The 27,495-nt window shown below is 41.4% G+C and overlaps 1 protein-coding gene across 1 annotated transcript; it reads left to right on the top strand.

Annotated features, from left to right (window-relative positions):
* Positions 1-4,176: 4,176 nt before the first annotated feature.
* Positions 4,177-24,979, top strand: chga (chromogranin A; the record flags this gene model as incomplete). The annotated part of the gene is made up of 8 exons (XM_080524244.1): positions 4,177-4,219; positions 4,673-4,722; positions 10,356-10,449; positions 15,264-15,332; positions 18,913-18,996; positions 20,219-20,449; positions 22,466-22,932; positions 24,896-24,979. The coding sequence occupies 8 exons, from the start codon at positions 4,177-4,179 to the stop codon at positions 24,977-24,979; spliced, it is 1,122 nt and encodes a 373-aa protein (XP_080380370.1).
* Between the last annotated feature and the right edge of the window lie 2,516 nt (positions 24,980-27,495).

The following is a 27,495-nucleotide window of genomic DNA, read 5'->3' as shown; positions in this document are numbered from 1 at the left end:
AGGTGGCTTGAGCTTAGGGTTGCTGTAGTACATGCACAACGGGTGAGCAAGGGGGACGTAGTCAATTGACTACAGTGGGCTTGTTCAAGAGTCTGATCGCCTGGGGGAAGTAGCTGTTTGTTATTGTTGTTGTTTGCTAACAACGAGCTAAGGCTCTGGAAGAGGCCTCGTCTTTTGGATGGCATCGGTTTGAACAGGCTGTGGTTGGAATGGCTGGGGTCTTTGATGATCCTCCGGGCTTTGCTGACACACTGTTTGTCGTATATATTGTGGATGGAGGGCAGCGTACATCTGGTGATGCACGCGACTGTCTGTACCTCCCTCTGGAGCGCTTTGTGGTTGAGGGCAGTGCAGTTGCCATGCAAGGCAGTGATGCACCCAGTCAATATACTCTCGGTACTGCATCTGTAGAAGGCCCGCAGCGTCTTCGGCATGGGGTGAAAGTCAGTCTATGTACAAAAAAGGCCTCTTTCTCTCAAATTGTGTCCACAATGTGTTTAAATTTGTGTTAGTGAACACTTCTCCTTTGCCGAGATAAGCCATCCACCTGACAGGTGTGGCATATCCAGATGCTGATTAGACAGCATGATTACTGTACAGATGTGCTGGTCTCAATAAAAGGCCACTCTAAAATGTGCAGTTTTATCACACAGCACAATGCCACAGATGTCGTAAGTTTTGAGGGAGCATGCAATTGGCAGGAATATCCACCAGAGCTGTTGCCCGTGAACACACACAGCTCCCTCGCCAGCTCTAGAATAAATCTCCCTGCTTATGTTGACATCCATGCACGGTTTGTACAGAATGTGTGCATTAATTGCAGCCAGGGGGGTATTCCATCAACGTCACTAAAGGAAAATCCTGATTATTTTGATAAGTCTCACGACATTTTGTAGCCTATAAAGCAATCTACGCTCCAGCATTACTTGTCAGCATTACTTAAGACTTGTCTTCCACGGTCCACATACTTGGTGACATGGGAATGTTTGTTGTCTAGCCTAGAATCATTCAGAAAAAAGTTTGATATCTAAACAAGACTAGTAGCCTAGCCTAGGCAAGAAATCTGAAATGTCTATTGTAATTTAGTTTAATTTGATCCCTTTTAACCCCATTTGGAAGGTAGCCTGGAGCCTGATTCTGAATCTGAATCAGATTCAACACAATTTCTTCCAACTTTGACAGGGGGATGATAGGGGGATGAAAGCTGGCAGCAACTGACCTGGGAAATGTGTGGTCTAATTAAACATCTCAGAAGAGATGTCAGTAAAAGCAAGGCTTTAGTGGACTTGAGATATTATTGTTTAAAAAAAAAAAAATAATAATAATTTGAAGAGAAACACTGGCCAATGACAGCTTGAAACTTTTAGACTTTTGAATTTGAAATAAATAAATTACAATTGCGATTGGTATTTTTATGGAAGATATAATATTGACATTATTAAATGATTGAGTCAAGTGTGTTCCAGTGCTGGGCTGGACCAACACTGAATCCAAGGACAGACTGAAGATGATGTGTGGTCTAATTAAACATCTCAGAAGAGATGTCAGTAAAAGCAAGGCTTTAGTGGACTTGAGATATTGTTAAAAAAAAAAAAAGTTTAATTTGAAGAGAAACACTGGCTAATGACAGCTTGAAACTTTTAGACTTTTGAATTTGAAATAAATAAATTACAATTGCGATTGGTATATTTATGGAAGATATAATATTCACATTATTAAATGATTGTTGGGCTGGACCAACACTGAATCCAAGGACAGACTGAAGATCACCCTAGGACAGACTGAAGATCACCCTAGGCCCAAGGCATAAACAGACTAAGTGGTCGCTTAGGGCCACAACCACTAGAGGGGGCCACAGTTAAACAGTTTTTTTTTTTGAGGACTGATGTTGGATGGTGGTGAAAGGATGGATAGCTATTGTTTCTACAGTAGCCTGTTGTTTTGTTGTTAACATAGTTAAACATTTTGTAGTGTTCACTTTATTTATTTGGAATATTTTGCACTCATATTGATTGTTCATTGCTATTTATTTGTCAAAATATGTTTGTTTTAATTGGTGTTCATTTGTCATTGTTATAGACCTTGTTATGTCCATGTTTGTTGCTTTTATAGTTGAAAATGTTGACTTTTATAGTTATTTAACTTCTCACATGTTATATATGTTAATCTAGCCCCCCCGCCCCCCCCCCCCCGGTCGATTAAACACCCGTCAATCGAAAACTCCAACCCTACATAAAAAATATTGCTTAGGGTCACAAAAGTCCTAGGGCCGGCTCTGCTGGGGGGCATGGGCATGGAGGGATTTGTAGGTGAGGAGGAGGATTTTGTATCGTGTTTTGTATTGTGACTTAACCGGAAGCCAGTAGAGGTGGATGAGGGTGGGGGTGCTGCCTGGGCTTGGTGTGGGTGAGAACCCCGGCGGCTGAGCTGAGAACACCACTGTCTTGGTCCTCAGCAAAAACTGATTTATTAGTCCATGAGTAAACAATTAATACTGAACCATTTGGTACTTCCAGGATGCCTACATCCCAAAGAATGGAAAATACCCTATCATCATATTGGAAATGTTTAAAATGTGTTCCATCTATTTTCAGGTAAGATGAATGTCAGCTGAAAGACCTCAGAATGGATATGAGATACAATCGAATACCCCGTGTTCACAGACATTTTTAACATTTCTTTGGAGACTTGCCATGTACCCGATTGCTTTAAGACCTCTATTATCATCCCCGTTCCCAAAAAGCCAAGGACCACAGGACTGAATGATTACAGACCCGTTGCCCTGACCTCCGTGGTGATGAACAGATCTGTAGACGATGCAGTAAACTTGGCCCTCCACTTCATCCTCCAGCATCTGGACTCAGCAGGAACCTACGCTAGGATCCTGTTTGTGGATTTCAGCTCTGCTTTCAATACAATCATCCCATCTCTGCTACAGGTCAAGCTCCTCCAACTGAGCGTGCCTGACTCCACCTGCAGGTGGATCACAGACTTCCTGGTCTTTCTGAAGCATCCTAGTTGTAGACTTCAGAAAGAACCCAGCCCCACTCACCGCCATCACCCTGAGTGACTCCCCAGTCGACATTGTGGAGTCCTGCTGCTTCCTGGGAACCATCATTTCCCAGGACCTCAAGTGGGAGCTGAACATCAGTTCCATCATGAAACAAGCCCAGCAGAGGATGTTCTTCCTGCAGCAGTTGAAGAAGTTCAACCTGCCAAAGACTATGATGGTGCACTTCTACACCGCTATCATCGAGTCCATCCTCACCTCCTCCATTACCACCTGGTACACTGCTGCCACTGCCAAGGACAAGGGCAGACTGCAGCATATCATCCCGCTCCGCAGAGAAGGTGATGGGCTGCAACCTGACATCTCTCCAGGACCTGTATGCTTCCAGGACCCGGAGGCGTGCAGGAAAGATTGTGGCCGACCCCTGTCACCCTGACACAATCTGTTTGAAACACTTCCCTCTGGCAGGAGGCTGCGGTCCATCAGGACCAAAACCTCTCGCCACAAAAACAGTTTCTTTCCATCTGCAGTCAGCCTCATCAACAAGGCCCGGGACCCCCACTGACACAGACTCTTACCCCGCCCCCATAGACACTATATATTGTAAATATTCATTCATATTTATATCTTACTTTATTCTATATCTATGCTCCTTGACGTTTTTTGCACTACTTGCTTTTAAATTCTTATTCTTATTATTCTTATGTTGCCTGTTTACACCAACAACCACAGCAAATTCCTTGTATGTGAAAACCTACTTGGCGAATAAAGTCATTCTGATTCTGATTCTGATTCTGATTCTGATCGAGACAGCAAGCTGCAGGTATTTGAAGGTAATGCCTGAATAATTAGTTTCTCCGCCACCTCTATGTTCTTCGATATCAATAAAGGTGTGTTGGAAGGTGGAATCATGTTTTCCTTGCGATGATGTCATTTCCTTTTTAGCGAGCACGATATAAGCAGGTGCAGTTGCAGCAGAAGTAGTTCGTTCGTCGAGGGACACGACCACTGAAGGACTCGGCTCTCCAGAAATAACGAATGCAGCTAATTTGGATACAGAATGTATCCATAATTCATAGTTTTTTTCCATACACGCAAGCGGGCGATAAACTAACGTTTTGAATAAGCTTTGCCATTCCTTGAGCACTTTCGTCTTATTTGCAATGATGATCGCAAGAGGATGCTTCATTTTGACAATACTGGCTAACGGTAAAGGGAAAGGAAATGATCTCAACATTTACAATGATGTCTTGTATGTTTTGCAATACTGCTAAAGTTATTATGATAAATATACCGAGAGCACTCTTTCGTGGGCATGTGTGATGTCCTTTTGGGTCAGCACCAAGGACAGCGCTCCGCTGTATAGGGGTAATCAGAGACACTCACATTTTCAATGAGTGGAAAATATATTTAGCTTGGTGTTATCAACAGTATGCAGTTGAGTTATTGCCGTACCAACCGAACGTGAAATCATAATCAACGATTAGGCGATACGGCAAGATATTTTCCAGAAATTAGGAATGCATCTACAGCACTAAACATACAAGCTCATATTCAGTTCTTACTTATTGCCAGAGTGCTAGTTATATGGCGTGAATCATAAGTGTGCAGCTCACACTTAAAGATTTCGTTTACATTAACATAATTTCTTTCTCCACGCAGTTCTGTCATTGCCAATGACTGCAAGTCACCTGGAGAATGAAGACGTCGAGGTAAGAAATCATTATCATTCAAATAAACAACATTGTAGTAGAGTATACACAGAGCATATTTTGTACACGGTTGTCATAAACAATGTCAATACATAACGGCCTGCAGGACAATGAAACATAATCATGTTTGTGTTTTATTTACCAAATGTACAACATGTTCTTATGTATCCTGCATCCTGCAAATACTATTCCCGGGGGATAGAAGCAATCGATTGCAGAATAAGATTAGAATGAAATGCACACTGATTATGCAGGCATAATTAACTATATGAGTTGAAATGATGATGATGATACTGTACAGAGTTATGAAAGCTCGTCCCTTGAGTGGTGCCCTCGGATCTCCCTTCCTTTTAGAATAACGGCAGAGTCTGGGGGACACTGTCAAGCACCCCTTCAGAACCTAGGGTACAGCTAGTCTGGGGGACACTGTCAAGCACCCCTTCAGAACCTAGGGTACAGCTAGTCTGGGGGATACAGTCCAGCACCCCTTCAGAACCTAGAGTACAGCGTCTCACGCTCTAACAGTTGGAACAAATCCATCTGAAAATAATCCAAGGTGTGTGGCTGGATTTTAGAGAGAATAGAGAAGGGGGACGGGTTACAACAAAATATTAAATTCCTAAATGACTTCTTTCACTTTTGATCGAAGAGTTTTAATTGTAAAATACCACATTTGTTGTGGAATAATTTAGGAGTAAATGTACAATTCAGTCAGAATATTAGTGTACTTCATGCTTCATCAATCTACTTGATTAAAACATGATAAGTATGTATATTGTAATGGAGGTGATAAGAGTAATCACATGTTACTAATAGATACCCTCCTAGAGACGCGAAGACATTAATTGGTTCCCCAAGCTAATTCCTAGGTTTTACTTCGCGATGTGCGCATGTCTACCATGTGGGTGATCCAGGTTGAAAACCTGCCTCATACACAATAGAGAGTTACATAATTTGCCATTTGTTTAAAGTAAGGTTATCAAAAAAGTAGGCACCATTAATGAATCATCAAAAGCAACAATCAACAAGGCACATTGTGTAGCATGTAGCAACATTTAAATGTTAGGGAGCCATTGAACATTGTTCAGTTTATCTACAATTGTCAATGTCATCAGCTCCTTTGCATCTGAAAAGTGGGCTGAGGAAAAAAATATTTCAACAGAGCACTTTGTGCTGTATTGAATTACTCATACGTCGCTGACAAGCTCGATATGACTTTGTCAAAAATCAATGTTGATGTTACTGGATGGAGAACTAGAGAGCAATGACCTCTGTGTTCTCTATTGGTAGATACATTTCACATCCTGAAGGTCTGAACAGAGAGAGAGAGAGAGAGAGAGAGAGAGAGAGAGAGAGAGAGAGAGAGAGACAGGGAGAGACAATGGACTCACTTGGGTGGTTTCAGCACTAATAATAGTACATGAGTTTTAGATCATACATTAGTGTTATACATCTTTAAATGAGAGAACACACAATCATTTGCAAGATACAATAAGAAATAAGAATGGGCTTAATAACAAACCTACTCTTCGTTAAAGTCTTTCTACCACACAATGCAAGACTCATGGGTGGCAGGTAACCTGGAGGTTAGTGAGGTCAGCTAGCAATCGTTAGATTGGTTCAATCCGCACCCCAGGAGGGAGCTGGATGCGAGTTGGTAACTGGAGGCTTGCTGGCATCATATCTAAGGTGCCTAACACTGCCATTTTGCCCTTGAGCAAGGCAATTAACCCCCAATTGCTCCAGGGGCCGAACTACGGATGACCCTGTGCTCTGATCTGACACTAGTGAGCAGTTTAAGCAGGGTTCTGCAGAACACCAATGTCTCTATATTTTGCTGACTTTGCTACTGTAACCTTTGAGTCCATTCAGAGCCCCAGACTGTAACATTGTGCAGCTGCGGTGTCTACTGTAAGACAGCTTTGGGTCTACATGGCTGCCTGAAGGCTTCTTTCCCCCAGAAAGACATGGACCAGGTCTCTGTTGAAACAGATGTTATCCAATGAGGCAAACCTGGATACATATAGGTTACTTTAAATGGAATAAAAAATATGGGTAACAGTCCTGTTTGGATTGTATTTACCTGGTACATAAGATATGTGGTAAAAGTGGATACTATTGTTGAAGGGGGAGACATCAATTCTGAGATCCCTTCCCCCAGTGGGCCAGATGACTGTGGTCTTTCTCTGAATCTGAATCAAAATCAGAATTATTTTTATTGTCAAGTATATATATATACTGTATATGTGTGCACATACAGGAAATTGACTTGGTGAGGTTGGTGCATAGGACATAAAAAACAACAATACATAAGCAAAAATAGTTTAAGGCCCCACTCTTTACAGTGAGAAGCTGTGTACTGACGCACAATTATCTCTGGATGGCGTCTCTTGTACATTAGTCTTTACAAGAAGAGAAAAACATCACCACTTGTATGAAAATGCATATGTTCCTATGCGCAGAGAAGCAGGGAAAATTATTAGCGCAATCTGACATTAATAAGTATGAGTTGGGTGAAAACGAATTTTCATGCAACATGGAACAAATGAAATGATAGGGAGCATACATATGTTCCCCGGGTCCGCTGTTCCCCGGGTCCTATGTTCCCCGGTCCCGAAAAAAGGGTCCTATATTCCCTGTCTCTATGTCTCAATTATATTTGAATCATTTTCTGGGTTTGCCAGTACGTGCATGCCCTGGGATTCTTTTGTGCAACAATGACAAAGCGCTTTTGTAGCCAGAGATCAGATGGAATCCGAAATTGCGTTTCGTCGTCGTGTAGCTATACCCTCAGTCTGTCTATTCACTACCATTGAAATTGTTAGGTGATAGCTATTACAACAGCTATTACAACTCACCAGTACCTAATTTAGCATATGAATAGAACGCTGAGCTCTGGGGGTGGCTCTAGCTCTGAAGACTGTGCTCAGGGAGTGAGGTGGCTGTAGTGTATTCTGCCCGCTTAAATCCAGCTCAAGGTGTACAGATTAATTTCTGTTCAGCACACTGGCACTAAAATTATCTTATTTAATCCAATCAGGTTTTATATTTTATTCTGACACATTTTCATGACAGAAGTTAGGATTTTGGGTTTCAGTTAGATAATAATGCATTACATTGGCCAACGTTATTTACATAATAATAACTGTATATAATATAGAATAAATGGGCAGGAATTTAACTGCCCACACGGAAACTGTTCGAACTACGGCCATTGGGGAAAACCCAGAGGATGTCCTGGCAAAAGCCCAGGATTATAGGGACTGAATCAGTCCAACATGGCAGGGTGTGGGTTGTGGGGGAGGAAAAGGTAAATGTCTAATGAAAAGTATCGACAATAATGAAAGACAGGGTGTCATAATAAAAAATAAAGATTAAATAAGATTCTGTTGTGATTGTGGATTACTATTTACAATTAGTAGTCTCCTAATCTCACTACAGTTTGATCGAGACTGTAATAGCGCTGTTGTTTCAGCCCCCCCACCCCCAATTCAAATGCTAATACGATGTTTGGATGATGAGAATGATTTTTTATCAATGATTTTGTATCCTGTTACAATTGCATACATGGAAGCGCTGGCAGTACATCACTTAGCATTTCAATGAACTCTGAAGATGGCTGTAGTAGCCTATTGCCTAGAGCACTGTACAACCATTCATATTGAGTTTATTCACCCAATAAAGTAAAGATGGAAAAATACTGCCCTTCACCTGATGTTCTTATTATCAGATGTTCAGTTATGAGGAGAGTAGCCTACAATTCTCGTGTCGACCTTGCAGTAGCAATGATAATAATACACAACACGCAAGACGGTTTTCACATAGATATACGCTGATTAATATTTGTAGATTCATTTTCAAACATTATAGCTGATTTTGGCGACATTGTAGCCAATTGCAGAGTGTATTAATTATTGTATTGCTTTGCTCTAATGAACCTTAGTACGCTCCGGTGCCCTCAGAGCGTATTTACTAGTAGCAATTGTTTATTATTTATATTAATTACCTTACTTTTTACTTGGAAGAATTGGAGTGAACATATGTGAACATAAGCAGAAGCGTGGCAATTTATTTTGGATAATCTGTCTCTCTGTCTCGTTTGTTTGTTCACTGCACATTATAACCTACTAGTTCTTCTTACTTACACGTTTACCGGTATTTGTGAAATACATGCTCTGCGTGTTTCTATTCATGATGATAATTTCTGTGTTTCTGTGAATTCATATACAGTATATAGCCTATTGCATTATTTGAAAATTGACAGTGCTGTAATTTGTCTTTCAATGCACAACGCATGTCATTTCACATATCAATACATTATATACTGTATTATAAATATAATTGTATTTGTTCCATGTTGCATGAAAATGTGTTGATGATTACAGACACAATCAAAGGCTACTGCAACTACTTTGCTGTGGTAGCTATAGCATGTAACACACAACTGGGAGACATACTGTACAGTTTATCATTCATAACTGTACACATATCATAATATCTTATCACTATTGCGTATGTAACTTGGGTAAATCCTCTATCGAAAGCCAGCTTCAGCTCCGACATTTAAAATCCGAAGGGATTGGGAGACATACTGTACAGTTTATCATTTTCATTCATAACTGTCTGTACATATACACAACTTATGTATCACTATTGCTATATATAGCCTATATACGTATAAACACATTATGTTACAAATATCAATCTTATTCACTGAATCTAATTCAGCACATGTAGCACATGCTACCTCTGCTGATATGGAAAAGAATTGTAGCCGTGAAAAAAAAAGATAGCGCAAGATAGCGCAAACACACAGAAACACACAGAAATACTGCAAAATCGCTTTATGCTAGCTAGATTTTGAAAATGTAAGGATACTGGGTGGTAGAACGCACATATCTAGGAAAAGTCATGAAAGGTGGTTCCTGAAATTTGATCGAGTGCAAAGATAGAATTGTTTTACTCACAACTGTTCTAGTGTTAAATACTATGGAAGTATCTTTTGTCTTTGTGTTCTGGTCAGAGGTCCCAGCTGTTAATTGTGAGTACAGCAACAGATCATGTGGTCTGTTGTTTGTTTGTCTCTCTCTCTCTCTCTCTCTCTCTCTCTCTCTCTCTCTCTCTCTCTCTCTCTCTCTCTCTCTCTCTCTCTCTCTTTCTATCTATTGTACCATTTGCCATGAGGATAGAATGTAACATTTCTCTATGAGAAAAGGCCCTTGTAATAATTATATAGGTTTACAGTATTATTAAAGCCTCATTTTATTCTAACTTGACTATTCTTGCTTTAATCAACACAAACTCAGACTACTTAGATTCCGATTATTAATATTAAGATATGCTTGGCTATTAACAATACATTTCCTTTCCAACCCTTCGTATTGTAACTGCCAACCTAAAAAGGCCCTACAACGTATTATATAACCTGGTACCAAATGGTATCTAGACATGTTTGTCACAATTAATCTAAATATTTTGATTGGTTGCCGACTTGTTCCCGCGTTCACCAGCTGCCATCACATTTAAGCAACAAGGATTTGCAGGTTATGAACGTGTAAATACCAGGAGGATGGTAGATCATTAAATAACACAAGACCATTCTCTGTTTGTCCACTGACCGTGTGTCTCCTCAGGTGATGAAATGCATCGTGGAGGTGCTGGCTGATGTACTTTCTAGGCCACACCCCTTGCCTGTCAGTCAGGAGTGCCTGGACACACTACGGACAGGTAAGCCTCTCCCCCTCTCAGGTGAACGATGCTCTGGGTAGAAGGTAGAAGCTGCTCTGGGTAGAAGTTGCCACTGGGTAAAATTTGCCATTGGGCAGCTAATCTTAAGACTTGCAGTTTGAAGTGACTCAAATCCTATTTTTTCCCATATACAATTGAAAATTATATTTTTCCTGCACAGAACAGATCTGAACTAGCAAAAACCACATGGAATCGGATATTTCAAACCACACTCATAGGTAAAATCAGATACAAATCTGATTCATGGCCATGTGACTTGTCTTCTTCTGTCTTCTGTCTGATGTATTTGCCCTGAAGTGATGTTTTCGTCACTGTGGCCCACGTTGTACCTCGGCTACAGTGATGTCTAACATCATCACTTCCTGACACAAACAACAAACAAGCATGGAGAGTTGCTTTCTATTACAAGACTGTGGAGATTATGAAATGTGCTTGCCCCCCCTTGCATCCCCTGGCGAATCTTCTCGGAGATTCGATCCTGCAATCTCCTGCTTACCACACAGGCATTTTAGCCAGGTGAGCTACTGTGCTTCTGAAGTTGAATGAGCCTATTCGAACATGTGTGTGTGTGCGTGTGCGTGTGCGTGTGCGTGTGCGCGTGCGCGTGCATGCGTTTTTCTATTGGAACTGTTTGTCAGGCAGCCCACTCTGAGCTCACTGGTTTTGGCAAGGTGCACAATAGTCTGTTAAGGGTGGGGAAGAAAGTGCAAGAGGGGGAAGAAGGGGGAAGAAGAAAAGGGAGGAAAAAGAGAGGAAAAAGGGAGAAAAGAGGGAAAAGAAAAGGAAGAGAGAGAAATTGAGGCTTCTTTTCCATTATCTACATGTTTAATAGTCTCAATGTATTCTAAACAATTAATGCACAATAAAAAATGTCGCCTTTTCCATTTTTGTATGGGGGGGAAGAATGGATCCGAAGGTCACCGGTTCAAATCCCACCAGAAACAAGAAAAACTAAAAATGTAACAACATACAGTATGACATAGTACAGTATGCGTAATTTAACAATTACAGACTATTTATAGACAATAACCCACTACACATCAGGCACACACAACAAATGTGCCAGTTCAAAATCTTTCCACATTAATATGTACTGTTAATACAATCAAATCTCTAATATCCGATCTCGTCAGCACATACATACATGAAGGCTCGCGCAGCTGCGCTCAATGACAGCCAAGTTATTAATATTTCGCCAGCAAACCAGTGACAACCACATATTTCATCATGAGATCTTAGTCATTCAACTAATAAAAGATAGCTATGATTTAATAATTCATTATCGTTGTGTTTATGCCATGTTGCGTTTTCAACAAACGTAGAACTAGCTATCTAACGGCGGGCATCACCGCGTCTGTCTCTCGTCAACAACGAGAGCTGCAAGTGTCTTGCTATGAACTCATAAGACAACACCGTATTAATCTATATGAACAATATAGATCAAATCATTATATTAAGCTCTACTTACCACAAGTAATGACAGCCAGTCCAGTGTGATTGACAGCCGACAAATTCATTTCACTCATCGCGCATGCGCTTAGCGCCGACTTGCTGGTGTGTGATGACGCGCTGGCTACCGTTAAAGCATTGGGCGACATGATTGGCCACCACTAAAGCACCACTAAAGCATCTAAAGCATTGATTGGCTGCACTAAAGCAACCACTAAAGCATTGGGCGACATGATTGGACACCACTAAAGCATTTGGCGATATGATTGGATGTGCACGTTCTAATGAACAGACTACCCTCATTATACAGTACATACCAGGGTTTTTCCTGGGTCAGAATGAGGGCTTGGTGGTTGATCTTGTTTTTTTTAGGGACCCCCAATTGTTGTATTTGTATTGTAAATTGTATTTATTATTATTATTAATGTACCTGGTTATGTTACAGTAGAGAAACAAAAAACTGTTACCAAAACTGAGTATTTACTAGCTAAGATTGGCAAAAGATTGGCGTGGTGCAACCGAAATTAGTAAACAACTAGTTTGAAGCTAGTTAGTAACAACTTGGGGTTTAGTAACTACTAAATGCCTGCATTTATTAATGACTTACACCAAATTGGTGCAACCCAGTACAGTAGGCTACCAGATACGATGTTGTAATGTATGCACATATTTTGCTACCACGGTTGCCAGACGGAATTGACAATGTCCAGCCCAACCAGTCTAAAAGCTGCTGAATCCACCCGTCCAGTGTGACCAAAAGTAGTCCAATCTGGCAACACTGCTTGGTACGTTCTTGCAGCTCGCGAGAACACAGGTTCTTCCATTAGCGCTCGCCTGTCGCTTCGATTGCAGACTCAAGTTAACGCGCGTGCAGAAAGATGCCACGAGACTCATGTCTGGTAGCTTTCTTTCATGGAATTTCTAAAATAAGTCCCGTAAAACAATGGTTATTTCTGAGAAATTTGAGGTGTGGCGTGAGAGCGTGAGAACTGGTTGAAATGCGTGTGTCTCTTCGGCCAAAGCGTGAGACTTGGCAGCTCTGTAAATAACCGAAAAAGTACGTAAGCAAATGGTTTATGATTTCACCAGCTAGCATCATGACATTGTCAGACTCATTACACACAGGTAGCTACTAGCCAACTCTCATGCATGTGACCAGTGACTACTACTGTTGTCATCACGTGAGTGACACGCCAGATCTCGAGCCCCAGATCGGTGCCTATTTTTTTTCTGGTGCGTTCTGCGATCCAGCATTCAGGACCAATATCGCAGCGATATCCGATATCAATATCGGATCGGGACATCCCTAGATCACAGGATCCTTTACATGGTAAAGAAAAAAAACCTTCACAACATCCAGCCAAGTAAAGAACAGTTTCCAGGAGGTAGGCATATCATTATCCAAGTGTACCATAAAGGGAAGACTTCACACGAACAAATACAGAGGGTTCACCACAAGGTGCAAGCCATTCATAAGCCTCAAGAATAGAAAGGCCAGATTAGACTTTGCCAAAAAACATAAAAAAGGCCAGCCCTGTTCTGGAACAGCATTCTTTGGACAGATGAAACTAAGATCAACCTGTACCAGAATGATGGGAAGAAAAAAGTATGGAGAAGGCTGGGAACGGCTCATGATCCGACACATACCACATCATCTGTAAAACATGGTGGAGGCAGTGTGATGACATGAACATGCATGGCTTCCAATGCCACTGGGTCACTAGTGTTTATTGATGATGTGACAGAAGACATATACACACTGTGTATAACAATTGTTGCAATTTCTAAACGTTTCATACTATGTTTTTGTTCAACTGAATTAAAGCTGAAAGTCTGCACTTCAATTACATCTCGATTGTTTCATTTCAAATCCATTGTGGTGGCATACAGAGACAAAATTATGGAAATTGTGTCACTGTCCAAATATTTCCAGACCTAACTGTATGTATTTTATCTATTAAGACATGTTAAACACAAATATTATTGCTTTAACTAATACTTTAGCCTACCCTCAAATTGTTCACAGGCTGATGCCAGGCGTGTTATGGCCACATTGCACAAACCTATCCAGTTCTGATTACAGCAACAACATATCTACTTTATTTATGATATCTGTTTTTTCCTATATTCTATGAAGCTTGAGTACAACAGTAAGCATTTGCAAGCAGTGATGGTTATGCAGCCCGATGCTTTGGGATAAAAACACATTTTCTTTCTGAAGTGCAGTGCATGAAGTGAATGGCGTCAGATCCTTGGATTAATGTATTGAGGTATATTTTAAAATGCAAAATAGGCCTACTTATATTTGCTAAAAGAATCCTCATTGGAGAATTATTGACCACTGCAAGCTAAAGTGTGGAAATTACTGGTTGGTGGAAATTAAAAACAATAAAATAATGTCCTAATGTACAGTATGTAGGCCTAATGGTACATTCAGTCTTAGGTCAGATGCCAGATGGGATCAGTCAGCTATTAAAACATGTTAATCCTTCCTCGTCAGTAGCAGATAATGTTTATGACAGCATAGGCCTACCTAATTAGGCGTACACATTTCACATTTTGATGTTCAATGCTGACAATAATTGCATTTTAACACATTTTATTCATACGAATAACATTTTCTTTGTATTTGCTGCCTTTGTCCTACTCCTCAATGAACCTAGCTCGACTGAAAGCTCTGTGATTGGTTGGTGTGGTCATCAGTAATTGCCATTACTCTTATTATTAATTTTCATCATGAATGCACACTGCTTATACCACAATGTTAATGGAGGCAATTAATGATTTCTCAGTGAGAGCAACCAGTAGGGTTCCCAGTAGGGTGACTGGGCTCAGGCTATTCAATTACAGTCCATTGTATTACCTTGACGCTCGCCTTGTTGAGCAAAATCAATCATTGCATAACTCAGACTGTGGCTGCAGCAGGGAGATAAAACACCTCAGGAACAAATAGAGAGAGGGGGGGGGGGGTGGAGAGACAGAGAGACAGAGAGAGAGAAAGAGAGAGATGGCAAGAAGGTGAAGAAACAGTGAGGTCCATGAACGGAAAGAGGGAGCAGTAGTAGCGCTTGCTGCATGTGCTCTTTCTGGGTCAGCAGAAAGGGAAATGGAAACCTCTCCCTGGGACCAAATGATTAATTGCGACTCTGCTTTGGAGGCAGTACATTTCAGGGCAATTAACTCTCATCTGAGTCTGAGAGAAACAAAGTGCTGAGTCCTGTGAACACCCCAAGGGGAGAGAAACAAACCTGTATATTTGGGACATTGCTTAGCTTTGGATAATGAAAGTAGTTGAATTTATGTGTGTGTGTGTGTGTGTGTGTGTGTGTGTGTGTGTGTTGCAGATGAAAGGCTTGTTTCCATCTTACGCCATCATAACTTCCTGAAGGAGCTACAGGACATTGCTGTTCAAGGTACAGTAAACTTAGCTAACCTTTGACCTTTGACGGACAGGAAAAGAAAAGATACTTGGAAGCTCAGTAGGTCCTGGCCAGAGGATCAATCACCCGGGCACACCACAAAAGCTGGCGTCTAATGATCACAAGATTGCCATCGGCAGTTCCCAACTCTTATTTCGAACTACACGCCAATATCCATTCTCCCAATAATATAAAAATTCTTGGAAAACAAACAATTCAATCATCTTGAAAGCAATAACCTCCTCAGTGACTTCCAATGGTTTCCGCTACAACCGATCAACCACGTCTGCATTATTACTTATTTATTATTTACTGAACAAATAAGTATATCACTCAACAAAAACATGTTACATCTCCCCCTATAACGTAACATGGGAGTTCCACAAGGCAGCATCTTGGGTCCCTTACTCTTTCTTCTGTATATCAATGACCTTCCCAATGTGTGTAAATACTCTAATTGTCTCCTACTGTACACGCAAATGACACTGTAATGTTTCTTTCTGATTCAAACCCTGATGTCATCAATTCAAAACTTCCTTCCGACTTACACTATTGACATGACTGGTTGGAATCTAATCACCTAACTATCAATGTTAAGAAAACATGTGTATGTATTTCCATTCCTCGGAAATCTGTTTGATCAAACACTAAACATCACAGAAACCTACAAATATCTATAATATACAGTAAGTACTCCTTGATTCACATCTCACTTGTCAAAACCACATTAACAATCTCACAAAAAAGCTCAATCAGAAATTGTATGTTAATAACAAGACCCATACTGTCTCGAACAAATATGCAATCATTCTTTCAACAATATCAGTTTGTCTCCCAATTTGGTCCCTCACAGCAAAGGAAATCATTGAACCAATAGCAAGACTATATAATAGAGCCTATAAGATCCATGGGAACCTTCCCCCTTGGACTCACCACTGCACTGCACTTTCACATTCCAATGCCCTGACTTTTCAGAATTACGCAAATAATAGCCATTACATCAAAACAATAACTCCCCTCCAACACTCACTGCTCTACTCAAACACTCAATGCTCTACTTCCAAGACAAATACAAGACAGGAACGGATCACTAGATCAATTTCACTTGCACTTGCACACCCAGTTCCAGCTTACAAAAACAGCTATGGTCAGAGATAATTTGTTCACGCATACGCTAAAATCTGGAAACAGATCCCAAAATTGTTTTACTGGAATGGAAATTTTTCCCGCTTTTACTTTTTGTAATTTTAACTGAGTCAGGCCAGTCTAATGGCCCTGTTCTTTGGCGCTTTTCCATTGACCGGCTCGGCTCGGCACGGCACCATTTTTTAGTTCTTGTTCGGGATGGGTAGCGAAAGGTACCAAAGGTACTTTTTTGCCAGGCTGCGTGTGACGTGTGACGCTGCACACCGTTGATTGGTCAATGGAAATCGTCATCCCATGTACATAGATTTCTTCGCTAACCGCCATTTTTAAATACCACAACAGATTTCCCTCTCGGAAAATGTCACTTTCTGTAATAACTTATTAATAAGGATTAGAAAAATTAAGATAACCCTCGTATTATCTTAGTTTAATGTCATTTCAATGCATCATAGAACTTTTATTTACAACAAGCATAACAAAAAAATCGCTATTATGGCGATGTCCTGTGCCTATGCTGTTCCTCAGTCCAGCGGCAGTCAAATGCCGGTAGATTCGCGTCTTGCTCCCTTTAACACATGTCGGCGTTTCCCTGGTTGCGAGATCTAAACTATTAGAACTGAAAGCGGCAGGTAACAGGCACGTAACATCCATATGCTGTATATATAAATAAATATATTTGACTACCAGCAAGACACCGGAGCACTCGTATCTATAACAAACGAGGAGATTGTATGAGCCCCGCGTCAGTCAGCCTTTCTGTAGAAATACATCGCTCCGTTATATATCTAACGTTACATGTTTTAAGGCTGATCTGTGCATGATAGTGCTGCATTATGTTGATCTATTTATATCGATCTATTCTTGCCAATTCCTTATTACCAGTGGAAAGGGGGAAGGCTTAAACACTTTGAATGGAATAGATAGGACTTTCCGTTCAATGGAGGAAGCATGATACTCGCGAGTTCATCTCGCTTTTCCCCCCGTTGATGTATTAAACAATCTAAGCAATCTAATCAGAGCAGTTGTTATTATGTAATATTATTGATGGATGTGCCATTTTTGATGGAGAGCAGTGAGCGGATGACTGGATGTGAGCATGTATTTGACTAATGCCGATAGATTCGCGTCTTGCTCCGAAACCGGAGCTGTCGGCGCAGACAGGATTTTATAGCGTTCCTTCAAACTATCGTAATTCATGAACTATATGCCCAATCTAAAACATTCAAACAGTTTCTGAAAGCAGAGAAGTTGCACTTTTTGAACAGTTGAACTTTTTTAGGCTTATTACGGTAGTTCGCCAACCAAAAAAAGCACAGTGCTCAATGTGTCAGGAGAAATAAAAATAGAATTGTGTCGGCATTTCAAACTAGTCTACTAGAACTGAAAGCGGCAAGTAACAGGCACTTAAACGTTACATGTTGTAAGGCTGATCTGTGCACGATAGTGCTGCATTTTGACATAATTCTTATCGCATTTCCCCCCGCTGATCTGTATAGCGGGGGGAATCTTATGACACGTAACTCCTCCTACAGTCCCGGGTCGTTCCTGTATAGTGCAGAACGGTTCCTATATGGAACTTTTCAAAAGCGTGCCGAGGCGAGCCGTGCCGAGGCGAGCCGTGCCGAGCCGGTCAATGGAAAAGCTCCATAAATGTAACACGTTTTAACATCTGGTAACATGTTACTTTTAATCTTTTCCTGTATAATAAGAAAGAAAGAAAGAAAGAATGACTTATAAAAACTAAAGCGAAAGTGAAAGTATCATGATGTTCTTCAGTGAATTAATTATTTTCAAAAAAACATTTGACACATTTTGACATGAATGGGGGGTTGGGTTTTGATGATGCAATTCAGTGCCACACTGTTAAATACTCCTGGGGAGATCCCTGCAGTGCACATGCTCGATCAGGCAGAGGCCTGCACGGAGCCCTGCACAGAGGCCTGAACGCCAATACGGAGCACCTTCAATGAGTGGATAGACCAAAATGGTGACGAGGAAATACACATAACATCGTCGGATTAGCGACATGAGCTGCTACTATTAAAATGACTGGAGTGACGTCAGACTTCAATGTGTCCATTCTTTTACAGTCATTGGTCCTGGCCCTTCCTTTAGTGCAATCACTCAGCTGCAGTTTAAATAATAATGTCATTTAGTTGAACTCAAATTGTACACATTTTATCATTCCCATAGACATACATTATTTTCTGTGTTCTGCATTAAATAAATATTTTTCATTATTATATTTTCATTAACCAAATATTTGTGTCTGTTATGTTCTTGATTGTACAGTATGTTGCAGCAATGATGTTCCGTTTGACAACCATGTGAACTGACAGAATGCATTTGCCGGGCATTTGTGGTGATATGCAGTATGTGAAATAACTGACTGAGTAATAAGTGACTAATCTTACATCTATATTGTCAGGAGCCAGTGAGAGAGCACAACAGCATGGTGACATCACGGCTGTGACCAAGGCACCACCAGGTCCTCAGGGCACAGATTCTCCAGGTGAGTCAGGTTAAGCGGGGTACACACATAAAGATTATCTGGCCGATTTTGGCACAATTTTCCACCTTCCGACCAAAGACAGAAAACGCCTGATTATCGGATGGCTCTAAAGATTTTCCTATAACATTATCCTGTGGTGTGAGGTGTGTTAAGAGTCAATCTCTCAACAATCTGCTCGGAAAATGGTCGTGGCCGGCAATCGTAAATGTCAAATGTGTTCATTACTTACGACCAAAAATCCTAGGGTTGCCAGATGGACTCTGGTTTTTTTGGGTGGAATTAGCGGTTTTAGACTGTGGTTAGGGTGGAAAATGTCATTCCCATCTGGCAACCCTGCTCGCGAGTCCGACTATGACGTGGATGGAATGTAGCCAATCAAGAAGCGAGCTGACTTCTTCTTTTCGTTATTCGGCACTTTATTTGCCCTGTCGCACATGGTTGCCTCGTACAGGTCAGTCAGGGTACTACGTTAGATAATAATAATAATAATAATAATAACTTTATTTGTATAGCGCTTTTCCTGCAAACGTTGCGGCTCAAAGTGCTTTAATCATTATATAATCTTAATTTAATTATTTTGTAATTTAAAGGCAATATTAAAAGGATGGGTTCACGCGAGATTTCTGGAATGCAACTTACAGAGAAGCCACCCTTCTCTGCCCTCTCCCGCTTCCAGACGAACGCCTACCCTATATTATAGCACTTGGCTTAATTCAGCCGCTATAATTGAGCCTCTATCACAGGGCGTTAATACAAACCTCATTCACCTGCGTTCAATTCCAAGTATATTTGGTATTTATAGAAGGAAGCACGTACGCAACTTTAAACCATCTCAGCCCGTTTTATAAATAATGCTTACGTCCGTTTAGACAAATGTGCTTACGTGAAAGTCAAAGATGACGTTCAAGTACTTTTTTTATAAATGAGGCCCCTGGAGTAAGTGATGCTGCTTTTCCCCCTTTTTTGCTGCTTTTATTGTATTGATAAATTATGTTTTTAGTTGTTTTTATTTTTAATCTGTTCCTTTTTCTTTCTTTTGCACTGTAGTATACAGCACTTTGAGCTGAATTCTAATGAATGGAAGGTTGTATATAAATGAAGCTTATTATAGGGGTTAAGGATCAGGGCCCCCTATGGGGACCAATGAATGTCAGCTGTCTAGCCCAATCAATGTCCGTTTGGGGTCAATAAAGTATGTACCTATCTTTCCCCTTCCTCATAGATCGATCCATGCTGGCTGCCTTAGGGGGACCTGGAGAGAGGTCTATCCTGGCCAATAAGAGGAAAGGAGAGAGAGAAGGAAAGAAGGAGGAGGAAAGCATGGAGAAAGATAGAGAGTCACAGGAGGGCAACGAAATAGAGTTAAAGGATGAAGAGAAGAGAGAGAATGACGAGAACCCTGACAATCACATTTCTGACTCCATGAACCAGGAGGAGAAAGAGGAGGTTGGGGGTATGATCGAGAAGAAGGGAGAGGAGGATGAGGAAGACGAGGAGGAGGAGGAGAAGCGTGCCAGCTCTGAAGAAGAGGCAGAGGAGGAAGAAACTGAGAAGGAAAAAGTAATTCAGAGTAAGATCGATAAGACAAGTTATTCTCCCAGATCTCTACCCTCCTTTCACTTCCCAACTAATTAGCATTTGTCAGATGGAGTTGCTATCACAATTCATTAGTAGGCATTGCTAGCAGCTCCCATCATGTAATTGCTCTTGTTAGCTTTGAAGTGAGCATGAAAGAGGCTGCAGCTCCTCTGCCAGCAGCAGTACACCATACCCAGAGGAGAATTGTGATAGTATGTCATAAAGATAAATCTCTGGACGGCTTCAGGTAACAAATTGATCCAACAGATAACTACTACTCTCTGGGATACACAGTCACATAGAGAGAGAGAGAGAAGGACAAATTATCCTGTATGTGCATGTGCGAAAGAAAGAGAGTGCGTGAGAGAGATAAATAGACAAGAAGATAGGATAGTTCAACAAAATGGAGAGACTATAAGAAGAAATGGAGTGCACTGAAAAAAAGAGACAGAAACCAAAAGTCAGCCAGTTGGTACAGGAAATATGCACAGAGAAAAAGAGGTGGGAACTGATGGTGAGATCCAGCACTGCACTGCAGAACGAAATGATTGATACGAGTGCTTCCATCAGTCTGATGAATTTGAGTCCTCCCCGCAGAGCTGTGGATTTGATTAGATAATGGATGCTGGTGCAGGGCCAACAAGATGGACACTGAAAGCAGAGCGATGTATTAACAAAATGGCCATACAGCCCTGGAAATGTACAGCTGGCACAAAGAAGGCGGCAACATGCACAACTACATCCTTCACCTTTAAAGCCGCAATCCGACTGATGTGGCGGTTAGGCAGTATTAGGCATTCACTCGTAGTGGTTAAGGGTTAGGGTTGGCTTAGGCATTCACTGTGATTGGTGAGGATATGGGTTCAGTATTCACTTTGAGTGGTTAGTGTAAGGGTAAGGTGTCAGGGGAAGGCTAACATTAGCATAAGAAACAACAATTAGCAAAAAAAAACACTACAAATACTTTGGTCAAAATTGCCCCAACACTGACTTGAACATGCAAGGTTCGGGTCTGTCAAGTCTTGGCTGTACGCCCGCTCACCAACCCCAACCTACCGCCTAGCAGCTCCTTTTGTAGACTGCTGCCAGTTGCTATTGCCTGATACACACACTTAGCTGGTAACTACTGTACCATCATGTATAGGCACACATACTCTATCCTATAAGTGACTGGCATGTGCTTTAAGATAAAGGGTCATGGTAAATGGATACACTGTATTTGTATTTGTGATCACACTTACATTCCTTTTAGCAGGACCAGATAATAGTGAACGCAATTCAAATGAGCATTTGCTGAATCTTTTGGGGGCGGTTCCAGGGGGAGGGGGAAGTTGGGAATATTGTTTAGTCTCCAGGCTAGAAGCAGCAAGCTCAGCATTCGATACACAGACGATGATTGGTTGCCAGCAGTTGGAGGTACATTCTGTACTGTCATTACCTCACTCTGCTCTGCAGAGTGCAAAAAGCATTTATCAGATTGAACTATTGTGGTGGGTGGGATTGTTTGATTAGTTGATTGTTTTAAACAATCAGCTAATCACGGCCTTCAGTCTGGACTACAATTGATTGGATGAGGTTACAGATAGACTGGAACAAACCATTCCTGCACACCCAATAATGTTCCAGGTCCAATGTTCCAGAGTTAAAGGCTCCCAACAGTCAGCTATGGCTGAACCTCCCTTCATTAGGGCCATGAGGGAGAGCTAAAAGGCAGAGGTAGGCAGAGCTACACAGCCAGCTCGCAAGAGGTGAAGATTTCATTAGAAAAGTAGAATCATGCTGATGTTAGATGATACTGTTTGATTTTTATTGAGTTTGATTGTGTGAGGGAAGGAGAGAAAGAAAAGAGATAGAGATCCTAACAAGTTCCCTCTTCTGTTTGTCTGCCCAGGAACTGAGTCCAGTGAAGCAAAGAATGCTTCTTTAGAGAAGTCAGAGGAGAAGAAGTCTGCAGAGGAAGAGGAGGTGGTAGAGGATGAGAAAGAAGACAAGAGGTCTGCATTGTTTCTGCACGACACTGAGGTAGAGAATGAGGGAGAGGAAGAGGAGGAGGAGGAGGAAGGGGAGATGAAACGGGAGAGTGGTGGCAGGCCAAAGCATTGGAGCAGGATGAACGAGCTGGCCATGGCCCGGAGTTTGCAAGCAAGGAAAAGAGCGGGAAAAGAAGAGAGGCAGGAAGTGAAGTCACTGGAGATCAGAGGTGAACAGGAAGTCCCGCATCACTCCAAGGAGGTCTTAAAGGAAGGGGATGAGAACAGAAGGAGCCCAGAGGTGAAGGAGCTGCAGGTGATGGCACGCAGGGAACCAGAGGAGAGGAGAGGAGTGGAGGAAGAAGGGAGCGCTAGCAGGAAGACAGAGGTAGGCTTCTCACCCCATCCTCCTACTTAACAGTGCAGTGGAGCAGTACATCTTGGCTGTGTTCGTAAATTCGCTCTGAGAGTGCCGGAGCGCACACTGGGTTCAACGTCATAAAGGGACCAAGTAATTTGATTGGACAAGAGGCATTCCATAAGCGCTGATCAGATTTCCAGAGCGAGTTTACGAACACAGCCCTTTGCTGTAACAGTAGTCTTTTGGCAAGGAGCAACTGTAATCCACGATTCTGAACTTTAACCACTGCTAACCCCAAAACAATGGGTCATGCGATAGGGTGACAGCAGCTGGTGAAACCGGGAACAAGTCGGCAGGCGATCAAATGTTTCTTTTTAGGAAAATCAATGACACACTCTCTAGTCAACTAACACAGCTTGTTTAGTGAGCCTGCTAACAATATAAAATAGTGTTATAGTTAACTAGGTAGTAGTGGGGATTACTCACTGAATACATTGCATTGCAATATTTTGACTAGCGAGTGTGAACGTTGACATTATTTAAATTTTTCTGAATAAAAGCAAGAACAATTTGATTGGTTGCTGACTTGTTCCCGGTTTCATCAGCTGCAGTCACATATAGACTACATGTTAGTTCTACTGATGATTGATTGTTTCCAAATCAAAACAACTTCCAAAAAAAGAGAGTTGATTTGGCCATGCATGTTTGAAGGGTAGAGCTGTTAAAGTGCACTCAGAGGAAGGTTATACGGAGTAATGACCTTTCCCTTTTTGGTCCTAGTTTGCCTCAGAGATCCCCACTGCAGAATGAAAAAGTTATTTATACTGTACTATTCTAGATCTATCAGTGCGCTTGTTATTGATAAATACAATGCCCCTCAACCACTGTATGTATGTCATCATTCTCAATGGCAGTTACTTACGCTACATACCGTACCTGTGTGATTTGCTGGCTTTGCTTTCCCCACTCTACTCAACAACAATGAAGTCTGAATGAAGATGTTTTCTTAGATGCTTTTTTTTCATAATACACAACTTCGGGTTTTGAAGCACCCACTCGATATAACAAACAACCGTTTTGCGATCATTAAATACGCTTAATTTGTCAGCAAAGTAAGCTTGTTTTTCGATCTGCTAACAGTAGGGTTTGGGGGCATGTTTTGTTTTCAAGAAACCAATCAGTGACAAAGGTGCGGGATAAACAAAAATGTCACAACAAGATGGCGGCTACTTCATTGGAAATTAGTATGTCTTCCACTACAGTATTAATAAATCAATAAATATACACTATTTTGCATGAAAAAAAAATACTTTCTAAACACGTTCTCTTTTACTAGCTGTTAGCTAGTATAGAAATGGCCAAGAAGTTCACGTTCGCAAAGTTCGCGTTCACGTGGAGGGGAGATACGCTTCACTGACACAAAAAAAAAAAACACTGGCAGAATTATCTTTTTGAGAAAGATATTGGCCATTTCTATGCCAGAATTCTGTTGTGATGAGGCACAAAACATCACATGCCCTCCACCAAAGTCCCAATAGATGCATTACGGACTATAATGAAAGAACTGAAGCCATAAGAATGTTACTCTCTTGTACTTGTATAATGGGATGTAATACATTTTGGCACACATGGCAATAAAAAAATCATGAATCTTCTGGTTTTCCTGATTTGAGTTGGTTGCACCTGAGCAAGTTTATAATGGTATACCCTAACGGGCTGAAGGCTGAACACTTAACCAAATCAGGTGTTTCACAAATACATTTTTAATAATTGTCCAGAATTGTTTTAAATGTTATTTTGGCTTTGATGATGAGGGTTATAATGTGTACATACAGCTCAAAAAAGTTAGACTTAATTTATTTTAATCTCCAGGGTGTAACAAAAGGTAAATATTTTCATAGGGTATGATGACTTTCTATAGGCAATGTATAATTAATATCCTTCTTTCTTCCACCCCCCCTTCCTCCCCCCTCCTCCCCCCAATCTGTAGGATCCTGAGATTGAGAGTCTGGCTGCCATTGAGTCAGAGCTGGAGAGTGTTGCCCAGAAACTGCATGAGCTGAGACAAGGCTGAACCGCCAATTACACCTTCCTCCTCCTCATTCTCCACTTCCTCCTAACAAGCCGGCTCTACCAGACAAGGGTGTGATTTGAGATCGAATGCTCGCTCTTGTTCTCTCTTTCTTTCCTCCAGAGAGAATAACAGTGCCCAATCCAGCCCAATCCACACACACGCACGCACACACACACACACACACACACACACACACACACACATACACACACACACACACACACACACACACACACTCACACTCACACTCACACTCACACTCACACTCACACTCACACTCACACACACACACACACACACACACACACACACACACACAGTGGTCCTCCATCACTTTGACACCAAAGGACTGTAACTTATTTTCCTCACCCTCTCTCTCTACCTGCTTCAGCTTGACAATAGTATTGTCTGCTTTTCAAATGATTTTGGCACTGCACAACAACTCATAAAACATGTAGACAATAAAGGCAGTTATTAGTGTTACCATGCTAAAAAGGTGAGGTTGTACAAGTTAATGTATACACATATATGTGAAAAAAAGAAAGAAAAGGATGTTATACTTGATTATAATGGCTATAGCTGACAATACTTATGAAAGCCAATGCAGTAACTGGACAATTTTGATAGAGGAATGACTTGACTATAATAAAATGCTGTATGGGAATTTATATAAGAAAATGAATAAATTGGATAGTTATCTGGAGATTTGTCTGGATGTGTTTAATAATGTGAAGAACAACAGATGACCATCAGCTGTGTGCAAAATGTAATTAACTCAGCTAGCCTGTTAGGTATTCAAGTGTAAGTTCGCTTCCATAGCAGATGGCAGGAAACATGTCCCAGGCTCTCTACTCCCACCCATCAGCATTTTCAACCAATCAGAAATCACAATTGAGGTCACTTAGAGGAAGTGTTACGAAGTCAGACAGGGATATGCGAAGCACACTGTCTTTGATGAAGTTCATATTATCTCAGATAGTAGAATCCATGCTGTAATCATTTCTCACTTGAAAAAATTAAATAATTTCTATGGACGAAATAAGATGAATGAATGATTAAAAGCCTAACATAGTGTTTGCAGGTAGAAATGCACATTTATTAATATGATACATATAGGCCCAATCCAATTTCACCCCTTGGCCCTACATTTTAGCCCATTTTGTGTGTTCAGGTGGTAGGTGTGTCCCAATTCCACTACTATGTAGGGGTAGGGCTAAGTGGGAGGGCTACATAGCCCTCCAAACAGAGGTTTTTCAGATGCACACTCCGAACGGAGTTACAAATGGAGTGTTATGAAATCCCAGAGCAGGAAAAGAAAACCACAAATGTAATTATTTTCTTTGTTAATAAAGATTAAAAAAAATATGATCATAATAATAATAACTTTAATTTATATAGCGCCTTTCAAAAAGCCCAAGGATGCTTTACAGGGGAATGATCAGACAGACAAAACAGAAAACAAACAAAACAAAACTGAAACAATGACTAGGGGCCAAAGGCCTTGGAGAACAGATGAGTTTTGAGGGCTAGTTTGAAGGAGTCCAGGGTGGGGGCGTTGCGGATCACTGTGGGGAGGGAGTTCCAGAGGGTAGGTGCGGCCACGCTGAAGGCTCTGTCCCCAAAGGTCCGTAGGTTGGTGCGGGGGGTGGACAGCAGGCCCATGTCAGCGGACCGCAGGTTCCGGGAAGGAGCTGGGGGAGGAGGTCAGTTAGGTACTGGGGGGCGCAGGCGTGGAGGGATTTGTAGGTGAGGAGGAGGATTTTGTAGGTGATGCGGGACTTGACCGGGAGCCAGTGGAGGTGAATGAGGGTGGGGGTGATGTGAAGGGTCCTCTCCCACACCAAGCCCTGGCAGCTGAGTTCTGCACGTACTGGAGCCTGTCCAGGGCTTTGTTGGGAACCCCGAACAGGACTCCATTACAATAGTCCAGACGGGAGGTGGCGAAGGCGTGGATGAGGGTTTCGGCAGTGGAGTCAGTGAGGGAGGGTCGTAATCTGGCGATGATAACCATCGTATTATCTTAGTTTAATGTAATTTCAATGTATTATAGACCTTTTCTTTATAACAAGCGTAAAAAAAAATATTATGCCAATATGTGTCTAATGTTAGCTCTCTAACGTTACATGTTTTAAGGCTGATTTGTGCATGACAGTCCTGCATTTTGACCTATTTCCATGTCGCATTTCCCCTCATTGATGGCATATGACACCCGAAATTTAGCAAAAGTTCAGCTTAGTTATTGCACTGTTGTTAGCGGTCCTCTAATATCAGTGCAGGCTGGCAGGGTATGAGCATGGGTTGCTAGACTACAGAGCACCGCTATTCTATCATGAACTGGCCTGATAATTAAATATTATTCTTTTTTATTTGATGACTTGTTTGATCAATTGATAGCATGAAACTTAAGTTGTGAACGAATCGCGATCGTCCATGCTTTTCTATGATACTACTGATGACGTATCAGGGTCTTAATGGGTTATCCCATTTCATAGGGGAATATTTTCAACCACTACCCC

Source organism: Nansenia antarctica, assembly GCF_963989245.1.
Source record: "Nansenia antarctica genome assembly, chromosome: 1".
Classification (NCBI taxonomy): Eukaryota; Metazoa; Chordata; class Actinopteri; order Argentiniformes; family Microstomatidae; genus Nansenia; species Nansenia antarctica.
This window is presented reverse-complemented; position numbering and strand designations above follow the sequence as displayed.